The sequence below is a fragment of the Chelon labrosus genome, assembly GCF_963514085.1.
Source record: "Chelon labrosus genome assembly, chromosome: 11".
Classification (NCBI taxonomy): domain Eukaryota; kingdom Metazoa; phylum Chordata; class Actinopteri; order Mugiliformes; family Mugilidae; genus Chelon; species Chelon labrosus.
The window spans coordinates 20211358-20223770 of record NC_140344.1 but is presented as its reverse complement, the minus strand read 5'-3'; the positions used below and the strand labels follow the sequence as shown (position 1 = coordinate 20223770).

Here is a 12413-nt window from a genome sequence, read left to right as displayed (position 1 = left end):
GAGGATGTATAAAAGGAGAGGTTTAGCACAGTCATAACAAGCAGATGGGCTTCACACACACACGTGCACGACCACATGCACATGAAAACAGATACAGATGCATCTAGTTGAGACACTTTAAATTATTAAATGAGGGCACGCGGCGCACACACACAAGCAGAATGGCACGAAGGCAAAGGGCCCTACAGTGGCTCTTTTTGTCGGAGGCGATGTTAATTTTTCATTAGAGGAAATGCGGCTCGCAGGCCTTCATCCCCAGGCTGTGCCCTGTGTTCTCTGGCCACGCTCCCCCGACGGCTCCCCGCTTCACTCGACACATCTCTTTGACCCAGCGAAGGGCAAGCAGCTGAGACAGATAAGCTGTGTCCCAAAGTACCCGCTTTGCTTCCCTGTCAGGCCCCTTTCCTTGGTTTGTCGCTCATGTGAATGCATGCCATGACCGTGGGTGGTCTGCAGCGTTCACTCAGCGAGACTGAAAATTCAAAACGGAGGATACAGGAGAACAGGACAGGAAGTGGAACGGATCTTTAATTAGTTAAACACTGGAGACAGTGGCCAAATCTGCAACCCCTGAGCCTCCTTCCTAGGAAAACAAACGTTATGACTGTGTTGGTCTCTATTTCTAGTATTTTTAATTATAGCGGACAACTGACTGAAGGACACATTCTGTCCAATAATCAGGTGCTTTAGCTGCCTAAATGCTCTTTCATTCATTTTGTCTTCGTGCTGTTTAGTGCTTTGCAGAAAGCCTGCATTTTTAGAACTTTTCCACAGAAAACAGCTGCCTGTTATCAATGAAAGTGACACTGATGAGAGCAGAAAGAGCGAACCAAAACACCCTGTGCAGGCAGATCATTAGATTAAGACTATTAACACTACCATACATCACTACTTAAAGTAAACCCACAGGGGTGATTTCTATTAGTTTGGCTGATTAAACCTCGCCTCAGGACTGTGTGGGTGTTCTCAGACTTTGCTTGATTGGCTCCACTGTGAGCTTTTCCGGGTGGGACAAATTAGACTATTCGAAGGGGAACACAAAGTTTGGTAACATCCTTTTAATCTCTGCCCACCTTCAGTGTGAGAAAAAGTCTGAACTCAAAAGTTACAGAGCGAAAACAATACATAGCAATGCCAGAATACGGAAAGGAGCGGATGTGGAGCTCATTGCTGATATATTGGTGACAACACACACACAGCACCCCGGAGAGCTCTCGTATCTATCTACACAGCAGATCAATACTACAAATACTCTTAAATTGTTCTCCTGGCTTTTAGAGGCCTATACTATAGGACATGACCAGCAACAAAAAAATCCAGCAGCAGTGCTCAAAAGTTCGGGTGGAATTCAACATCATGAAGTACATCAGACTTGTCAAGTGACAATCCACGCTGCAGTCAAATCACATATCAAAAGAGCTTCTGCTTGAAAATATATTCATAGTTGTCATGCCTGTTTCGCAAATATACACATTCCTACATGTCTGGTCTCTGTCGCATTTTGACAGGTGGTACACAGATACAGATTTCTGCACCTTTAACAGGCGGTTTTCATTTCCCTGCTTGCTTTGGAGCCATCACTAGAAGGTTCGGATGCAATCTAGAAGCAAAAGAAATCACAGACAAAATCTTTCCACAATCATGCTTTGTGCGTGTTTTGAGACGTGCTTGCATCATAAAGTAAGTAACGTAGGTGACAAAAGCTCCCGAGATACGGTGGAGACGTGACTGATTAGAGCAATGAATGGGGGGAAGTCATGTTGTAAGTAGCGCTGTGGCCCCCGGCGAGCTTTACCTTTTTTGTGCGGTTACATTTGTTTATATGCTCAACAGGCCTCCGTGTCTCTTGAAAAATCAAACTTGGCACACAGATTTAGCTTTTCGTGATTTATTATATATATTTACGGATCATGATTTTGACGGAAGCCGAGCGGAGAAACAAACCACGTTTCATGGGGTTGTTTTGTTGAGGAGATCAGATGTGGTTACTGTCAGCGAACCCTTCCGCTCCCTTGCATCGCAGTAATTCTTGCCCATTTGATCTCTGTTACGTAGGCATTATGGTGTTTTCCACCTGTCTCTCATATACCTTTGTATTGTTCTGCTCTTCTTGCCTTGGGCTGACATGTTTTCGTGCGCTAACCAGCGGGATTTCACTGATTCGTAGTTTCTGTTTTTTCCCTTTTGTGTTTCAGTATTTCTGTCTGCAAATAAAATGAACCTCACACAGCTGAACAGACTTCTTTTCAAAAGATTAGCAAGCAGGACCTGCTAAGTGTACTGGGGCAAGTGGAAAACAAAATGTGATACGTTCATTTAAAAATCGAAATAAGTCAACTATAAAATCACCAGTTATATGTTCATACATTTTTAAACACCTTTCTCTGGAAGGCAATTCAAAAGCTTGATAACAACTATTTATTATTCAGTATTATTGCTCACTAGGTATAATATCGACGAGACAGGGTGCAGATGGGTTTAAGATAAGTGCAAGGCACAAATAGATCTTTTTCACTGCAGGTACTTTGGCACATTAAGCACGGGTGTAATTGACAATAGAAATTATGGCCCTGCTCCATTTAGATGGTCCTAGTATTGTGCTCGCTGGAATGGTTTTGACACACTAAATAGGACAAGATCATAGTTAATTAACTCAATTACACATGTGTTTAGTCGGATTTATCACGTCAAAGTGAGTGAATCTTTTAGTAGTATAGATAAGTAGTCTTCATGACATTCTTCTGAAATTTTTCCCAGGAAATGTCTCTTCCCTCCCTCATATATGTCATTTGCTATTCTCTATATGTTCGCAATGACAGGATGCAAAATCACGAAGCAACGCTTTCTGAAGGAGGCAAAGAAAACAGCGAGCTGTACCTCTAACAAGACCAAACTTAAAGTTGACACCGCTTTCCGGGTTTACTTAGAATCACTGCCTGTCTTGCCAGGGCTGACTGTTACCTGCATCTATACATATCATTTCCCCCACCAGAGACAGGGGAAAAAGTTAAAACATCTCATTGTCAGGCTTTAGACTGCTCTTAAGCCCAGTGTTAATTGTGAACGCTACTGCTAAGATCTGTCGTTCAGAAATGCACCTCGCATGACAGCAGCTTTAGCCGCATTTAAATAATAAATATAAGTATTTTGACCCGCTACCATTTGCTCTGGAGCAAATATGAACTACCGTATGTCTTACGATTGTAGAATATTCCGATGCACAACATTCAAACTGTGACTTATTTCTTTCATTCAACTTCCTGTTTGCCTGAAACAGCAGCTAAGCAAATAACCTCCCTCAGTCTCATCCTGCTGCAAATAGATGACATCATGTAAGCTGTAATTTTACAAGAATTACTACAGTTCAGATAAGAGATAACTTGTTATTACCAAGTTCTTTTTATCTGCAGTGATGCAGTGCATCCAACACACATCCTACAACCAAAATGCACAGTTATTAGTTCAAGCTAATGAGCAGCATGCACCCATTTTATGTGTAAAGTTCCAACAGCATTGCATATTTGTCAAGCATGCACTTTTCTGAAACATATTACCCAAATAGACTTAAAACAAATGTGTCCATCCATGGGGTGGCCTGTTGTCAGACATAAAAAAAAAAAAAGAGTCTGGAAAGCTACACGTCAAGTTTGCTTGATCTTCAACAAGACTGGCGTTTTAGACAACACTGAAGTAGGCAAACTGAAACATTAATCTTCACGAGTTCAAACAAATCCATCACAAGTGAGTGGGCGGCAATTATACTAGGGGCGACTGGCAGCCCTGGTTGGTGGCTTGACTACATGACAAAGCAGAGCGGTGATAAGCTTTTATGTGTGTATGAATATTTCACTAAAAGGGGGCCTATTATGCTAATATCCAGCAATACATGTTTATCTAGGGACTCCACTAGAGCAGCTTGGCGTGATCCATAGTACAAAAAAAACATCTTTATTTATCTTAACCGGCCCTTTGTGCAGTCCCTCAGGTCATCCACCGTCTGAAACTTTGAGCTGATGGTCGCATATTAAGATAAAAAAGCAGAATGAATGTTCTGGAGGAAAGCTGTAAATATACTAAATAACATCAGTTCTTGCTCTTAGAAATGGCAACCTCACTAATCCATGCATACACATCCAAGCCTGCATCTAATCCAGAATATGAGTGAACAGCAAGATGATCTGCAGCAACTACAGGACATCTCTTATAATTTCCTATAATACTACTCAAGTAAACTGTTTTGTGAGAAAGTGTATACACTTATACCAGGACAACAAGCAGTTTCACTTAGTGGGCGTGCTGTGCCTGGAGCAGATCACTGTATAAATATAACCATGATACGCTAACGTCTGCTTGGCACAAAAGTAGAGAAAAATGTTAGAAACCCAATGTTCAGAGGAGTGTGAAGCCCGAGCTAATAGCTCACAGGGATTACTCTTACATATGGGTACCTTGTCATTTGGCCATGTTTAATACGAACACCCCAAACATACGGCAGAAAATAAAGAAAAGCATAATAGGTCCAGAGACAATCCAAATGGGATTTATATTGGCTAACTTGATGAATTGGTGTAAATGATGACTGATCCCCTATCATTATGATCAAAGTAATTGCCCCAGTGACTACTTCTTGGGAACTAGATGTCCAAAACTCCCAAGACACAAATATATAGCTGTAGAAGCCAAAAGGCACTGAAATACTTGTATGTGTTTACTAAAAATAAATCTTCTCAAGTCCCAGCGGAACAGCAATTGTAAGTCTAGTGAGTGGAATTCCTTAGTGTACATGTCTTTTTCTGTCATAGTCTGCCTTTGCATCTATTTCTCTCTTTAAGCGTGATACCTCAGGAGAAAACATAAAAGTGGCTTTCAGGAATTAAAGCTTTACCTTACATGAGTGTGTGTACGTGCGCGCTCTTCTACAGCTATCTCTCTGAGGACCAGTTTCAGTTTTACGCCATCGGAGTGAGGACCTTTGTGCAAAGGGAGGACATTTGGGCCGGTCCTCACTTCTTTACAAGGCTGTTTGAGGGTAAAGACTTTAGGGTAAAGGTTACAATTAGGTTATGGTTAGGCACTTAGATGAGATGGTTAGGGTAAGGAGCTAGGGAATCAATGAACGTCCTCACAAAGATAGCCATGGAACCGTGTGTGTTGACGTGTGTGCAGACAATCTCTTCTCCTTTATTGATCAATGGCATGGTTACTCCTGATGCACCACGGCTTTATGTGATCACTGAGGACTCAAACAGTGAGATGTGAAGGCAAATAAATGATGTGTCAGTGCTTCTAAGAAGACAGAAGAAGGTATGAATAAGCTATGAGACTGAATGCTAGCTACGAATCTAATTGCTACGTTTAATTACTTCTTTTGAAATTCGATTTCCATAACAGACCCACTGAATGTAATAATACGCAATAGGGTGCAAGCATAAGGTACATTTACCCCTGGTGCGCATTATTACATGCACGTACGCAAATGATTTATCAGGGAAAATGCTAGATTGAACCGGGAAGACAAAGATTGTTCTGGTTTGTCAAATTAGGAGCACTCATGCATACAAAAACACATGAAGAAGCTAAACACTTGCACGGCGTACTATATTTATGCACAACAAAACAAACTCGCACACAACCAAAACAGTCAGGGACAAGGGTTGCAGGGGAGGTGCACAGATTAAAGCCGAGGAATGAAAGTGAAATTTGCAATGCATCACATTAGAGGCAGCAGCGAAACGGTTGGGCGGAGGGGAGTGAAGCAAGATTTATATTCAGAGGAGGACAAATCTTGGCAGGCATGGAGTACCTATGTTCAGAGGCTTGGGGAGAGGCTTGGGGAGAGGTGGCGGCGGGGTGGAGGGGGGAGGGATTGATGAGCAAGTCCAGGAAAGATGTGCGTGGGTGCAGGATTGTGGTCCTTTGGGGATGCTCTGTCTACGGCAGCGATACAGGGCTCAGACAGCGGATTAGTGTTTCTGCTCCATAATCAATTTGCTGTCTGGATCCCGTTGCACATAACCCTAAACATCCACTCCTCTCTTGATCCTCCAAAATCTCCTTTCGCTGCCTTTCTCCTTCCACTCCTCTGTTTTCCGTTCGCCCTTTTGTCTGCTTCATCTTCTAATCTCCATCGCAAGGTCAACAGAAGATGCTCTCACATGAAGCTGTGCAACACACCGTCCAGACCTTTCCTTCTCTAACTGTTTCTATAAACTCTGTGACATTTTACACTACTAGTACCAGCCGATTCTGCATGGACTGCATTTCAGGGCAATATGGGGGACTTTGGGAGTAATTACACCAATGTGTGTGTGCGTGTGTGTGTGTGAAGAGATGTAGTGGTTAACCTTGGCCAAGGGCAAACTATTAGCTTCAACTCACCCTTGGGCCCTCGCTTTCTGCCATCTGCTCCAGAGCTTAGGGGTCATAATACTTGCTGACCAATCAATAACATATTACATGTTGGCACCGTACACCAGCCCTGGTCATGACTTTCTACGCTTATTAAAGCAAGGAACACTACACCCCAGAGAGGAAACACAGCACGTTTCCCCACAAGCAAGCAGCACACCGCACTATCAATGCTACAAACTGAAATAAAAAAATAAACCTCAATTTCTATTCACAGGAAACAAACATGCTGTCCATCAAAACGCGTATTACGTGGCACGCAGGGCTATTTTTGTCTTCAGCTTTCACTTTAAATAAAGTCGCAGCAAACGCGGTTCTTTTCTCCGAGGACAGACGTACTGGCATTTGGGAAAGGTGTCTGAGGCTGTGTTTCCTGTGTGCATTTGTGTGTCTTGTGTCTGTAGAGAGGAGGAGTACTTGCAGATGAAAGCCCATAGAGACAGCGAAGGGGAGGGGGGGTGGAGAGGGGGGTGCAGGCGGAGACACCAGGTGGTGCTAGGAGCGCTCCTTCTCTGGGTGAAGAAGGCGCAGAGGTTTTCGTGTCAACGGATCAATAAGTGTGAGACTGGGGGAGAGGACTATCCATTTCAGACTGTCTGACACGGACAGATATAAAGGTGAAAGATGTACTCTAGGCAAAAAAAAAAAAAAAAAGAAAGAAAAACAGCGGCATCTGTCTGGTCCGCTTTCTCCATCACCCTTTCGCACGCCTGCAGGGACCCTTAATCAGCACTGAGATAGCAGAAATGCAAATAATGTGCTGTATTAGAGGATGACACCTGACCCCGCTAATGACAAAACACATTCACTTACCCCAATTTCCTGCATCCATACATTATTTACAGAGTATCTTGTATGTATGTATATATATATGCAGATAAATTCACAAACACACACACACACACAAACAGCTCCAGCCTGTCAGCTAATGTTCAGAGGACATTTATTAGACCAGGCAGATTGTCACTTCATCTGATTTCGGATAGGACACTCAGCTGAGGGATGCTAAATGCTTTGCTGGGGCACCGATGTGACTCGCATGTCACCGAATCAGTTTGGAGGCATGGCAGGTCTGATATGTTAGTGAGATGTTTGAGGGAGGAACTGACAGGGGGCAAACAAAACTTGGGAGGCTGTGTGTTGTTGCTGTTACGTAAGATGAATGCTCATCAACATGAATGAGGAGCTACTGAAGGGTCCTCAGTCGCGGCTAAATTACCCCGCTAAATAAAGGTGAATATGAATCACACTGGCTTACCTTGGCCTGGCCTCAATGTCGGGCTGAAAAACAATGACAAGGGGGTGGGGGTGAGGAAGGGAGAAAGAGAGAACATTTTTTTTTTAAATCTTTGCACAGTTGTTGGGGATAACAAATAAAAGGTAATTTACATCCACTTCTTTCCACAGCTGGTGTGGCTCTAAATCGGACCAATTAATTTTCACTTTCATCAACCAGTTGTGCTCATGTTTATTCATGAGCCTTTAAAGGAACAATCTGGTACCGAGTTCCAAGTGAGCTGCAAACATTATTCACGTGCCGGCGGAGGAGTTAAATCGGTAGACATCTCTTGTCCACTGCCAGTGTGCGACGCTTACACAATGGTAACAATGTGGTAAATAAAATACTGAATGAAAATTTCTCTAATCCTTGACCAAGCTTACCTGTTACAGTTAAATTATAGCAAGAATGTAGATGGAAAATCTAAATTTAGCATTTATGCAATACATTAGGGTTTAGTATGCATGCAGCACACGCGGAACTGTTATCGTATATTACAGTCAAGCGACTTCTTATAGGATTCCTCTGGCCTACTTTTCAGTGAAAGTAACCTTGAGCACAGGGTAGAACTTTTTTTGTTACCTTAAAGGACGGTTTCCAGATAAGATATGGTTGCTCTGGGTGTCTGATGTTGTTTTTGTTTTTTGTTTTTTCGTGTTAACATTGAATTACCTGGATGGAAATTCTTAAAATGACATCTACACCTCCTCCTTGACTGAAAAAGGTAAATAGGTTTTATTTCAAGAGTTTAACTTCTGGTGCAAGATGTCCAAAATATAGAAGAAAGTCTAAACAACAGCAAAAGCATGAGCTGCTACAATCATTACCAGTGATGGAAATATGACATTTCCATTACTTTCATCTATAAATGCAGTGTGAATGGAAACAATGTACTAATCATGAGTGGCCTAGTCCCAAATTTGAAGCTTGGCATTTAGAGGAAGGATTTACAGTTTAAAAAGAAAGTGACTGACGGTGAGGACAAATGCCAGAAGAAGGTGGGACAAAAGTTCCACGCTACAGCTTCATCTACCAGCTCCTGGATTGATGCACCAGCAATCTTTGATGCTGTGTATCATAAAGCGGTAGCAGCGGCTCCTTGGCAGCCCAGCGGGTGAGAGAAGTAATGAGAGGAGGCTGGCTGTCTGCCACACTGACTAAGATTCGGCTTCTACACTTAATTAGCTTCAAAACTAGACGGAAAGGTGGTCTCAAGTAAGGGGAAGTCACTGAGATATTTCTTGGTTTATCAAGTCGGACACTTCAGCAAAAGTGAATTTCTGAAATTATGATGCAAAACCGACTTTCACTAAAGAAGTTTGCTGTAAGGCTGCCGTCACACAATTCTGCGAACCTCTTTCTGATGCTCTATTCATATTGGTTGAATGCGATGATTAGTTGATTGCAGACTGTGGAAGATTTTAAGATGCCCCCAGGAAAGCTCTAAATTCTAATGGAAATAGAAAAAAAAATCCCATGTCGCCTCTTGATTGCCTGATTACACATTTTCCAAAAAGATTATTTTATGTATTAAAAGTATAATTACATTGCTGCTTAATAATATTGTTGTTGTACCCCACAAAATTCATCTACCTAGCAGGTGAGCCAATGCTGTATAAGGGATATCATTAATCACCACTAATTAAGTCTTCCAAACTAACGGCAACAATTTAGGAAATATTTGTGTAACACTCCTGTTTTATTAACGTTTTATTGATATAAGTGACTCCAAAAAATAGACCAATATCAACAATTAAGTTATCTTTCTAACATTTATTGTCTGCGATGCCTTTGTAGTGGCTGGATATCCGCCCTGACAGTATAATATTATCAGTGTTGTCATTATTCACGCCGACTGCACTAACGCAAATGTTATTTAAAGATTTTAAACCGGGTAACTCAACTTTTCTACTGGAAAATATTACAACTTTAACAGGTCAGATGGGATCGTGTACAATAATGACTACAAGTAGAATTTGTAGTACCAGCATTTGTCTGGTTTAACCTTATACACACCACTCCATTTTTTCATGATTTTATAGTAAGTAAATGTTGAATTATTAAAAGATTTAGTATTGCTTTGATATTTGTTTCAATTAGATTATAGTAAGGAACTAAAATATGTGCTGTCATAGTCCCTGTTTTGTGCTTTGTTTTCATTTATTCCAATTAAAAGAGCTTTCGGTGTCACTGCCCACAAAGCTGAAAGAGAGAAGCTGTTAGAATGAAGCTACAATTATAATTACCATAGTCACACGTAAAAATACCTGAAGGGCTGAAAAAGCCAAATTTGACATTTCCTACATTATTATTACATGGCCTTGGGTGTTTCAGTCACTATATGCATAAATAAAACCTGGTCTGTCAAAAGAAAGAACAATCTACACAGATGATGTGAAGGCGCTCCATATATCATTTAAAAACAACACGTGACTTCATGTGATGGTGTGCTCTTGAACTGTTTGAATGAGAATTTAGTGTTGCATCAGTGCTGTGCTGCAACCGCACAGCTCCAATAAAAAGTGCGATGAAAACCCCCTACCTACATTTCATCTGACATTTCATTAGTTTAGTCATAAATATTTGAAACGTGGACAAAATCTTGCGGTTAGCAGAAATACCTGAGGGCTCCAGTGGTCAGTGGTGAAAGCTTTCAAAACCAACTGCGGTTTGCAATCAGCCAACAAGATGAATTTTTTATCACATCGTGTTATATTTGAATGAAATACGCACAAATGTTATATAAAAAGAACAAAGCATACCTGGGTCACCAATAAGTCAGGGCTGGGTCACTAGTGCTGACACAAAATGCTGTGTAATGAGACATATTGACATCCTTTAAAGCAGGGGTGTCAAACATACGGCCCGAGGGCCAAAACCGGGCCGCCAGAGGGTCTAACCTGGCCCGTGCAGTTAAAGACTTTGTTAAAGTTCTTTGCACTAAAACAAAGGCAAAAATTTGGAGTCATCTTTATTTATAGGTTATTGTGCTATTAATGTTACTGGTCCAGCCCGCTTGAAATCAAATTAGGACCCTATGTGGCCCCTGAATTTAAATAAGTTTGACACCCCAGCTTTTAAAGTATTGAGCCAAGATGGCTGATACTAATGTGGACACTTGATGAATAAAGTGGGCAATGCACATGTTAAGTGCGTTTGTGTTCTGTATACCTATGTGAATGTTTTTGATGAAACACTTTCTCCTTCTGTGTTTTTCTTTTTTTTTTTTAATCTATCAGGATCTACATCCTGCCCTGTGGCAAATCATTGTTTTCTTTTTTTTCAAATTACTGTACGGTCTTCAGTGATTGTTCAAATAAACACACCGAACTGTTGAGAAAATGGGTACCCACTTTCACTTTTTGATGGAATTGTGGAGATTGCCAGTTTTGATAATAAATGACCTCAGACAAAGCCTCTTAATATATTCTCCCTCGGGTTCCTGCTGATTGGTCAATTTTCAGAATCCCATTTTTATACCCGCTGCTCCTCTTTATTGTGTGTGTGTTCTCTTGTCTGCATTATTCACAGAACCAGTGGTAATTTGTTTGTTTGACGTAAAGCATGAATTCCTGCCTTAAATGTGTGATTTATTCTGCAGAATGCTGTTAAAAGAATGGGTTTTTGTGTAGGTGAGAGACATTTTGCATCATATGCTATATTCCCGGGACATGTTGCTGTTACATGGCTCCTTTATATTTGAGATTGATATGCATATAAAGCAACATTTCTCTTCTTGTTAAAAAAAAAATTTAAAAAAAAATACTGGAATCAAAAAAATACGTCTACCATGGCTGGAGGGTATAACTATAGCTCTGAGGCAAACAGGATTAGTTTCAAAGGAAGAGAAATAAACAAAAACCAAAACAGCACACAGGGTCAACATATTTACATATGTATTCTAAGTCACACAAACCTGAAGATAATTGTTTCGTTTCAGTGCTGTCTATTCATTGCTTTGTTTTTCTAGTGTCAAATCAGCTTGGTCTAATTTATGGATGTAAAACATTACTTCTACAACAGGAGTGTACATAAAAGGCGATTGTACAATTACAATGCAGCCTTTGCCGATAACAACAGATTGCTCATATAGAAAATCAACTCAAATGTATCTTTTAAAACACTCTATATTGTATAATCCATGTTTTTCCACTATTGGCAAGTTAAAACATAGATATATGCTCTAGCAATTAGCATTTTAAAATGTCAAAGATTATATAAATTAATTTCAGTCAATTCAATCATTGGTAGATTAATCAAAAGCAAATAATTTCAGCCCTGAAACACTAACAACACCCCACGCAGTTCAGCAGAATAAAATAGTGTGTTTCCACAAGCACACCTATCTGGCATAACATTATGACCACCTGCCTAACATTGCATAGATCAACCCAAAACAGTTGTGACTCATGAGGGAATGCACATGGGCCTTCTGAGGGTGCCCTGTGGTGTCTGGGAACAGAATGCTGTTAGTGGGCGCCTTTGGGTCCTATGGGTTGAGGGGAGGGGCCTCTGTAGATCATCCCACACATACTTGATCAGTTTGGGATCTCGTGAGTTTGGAGGCCAGGTCAACGCCTTGTGTTGTTCATGTTTTTTTAGTCGTTCCTAAACTGTTTTTGTGTGGGTATGTCTGACTGTGTCAGGCTGCATCCTGCTGGGGATGGCTGCTGCCATCAACGAGTGTCATTGCTATGGGGTGGCGGTGCCTGGTCTGGTTTAGGGG

At 41.2% G+C, this 12413-nt stretch overlaps 1 protein-coding gene across 1 annotated transcript in view; it reads right to left on the bottom strand.

The window, feature by feature from the left end:
* Positions 1–12413, bottom strand: part of trim44 (tripartite motif containing 44) — a 45288-nt gene that overhangs the window by 19234 nt on the left and 13641 nt on the right. The window contains exon 5 of the mRNA XM_084555607.1: positions 7667–7689. Within this exon, the coding sequence (XP_084411733.1) occupies positions 7667–7689 (23 nt within the window). The remainder of the gene's footprint in view (positions 1–7666; positions 7690–12413) is intronic.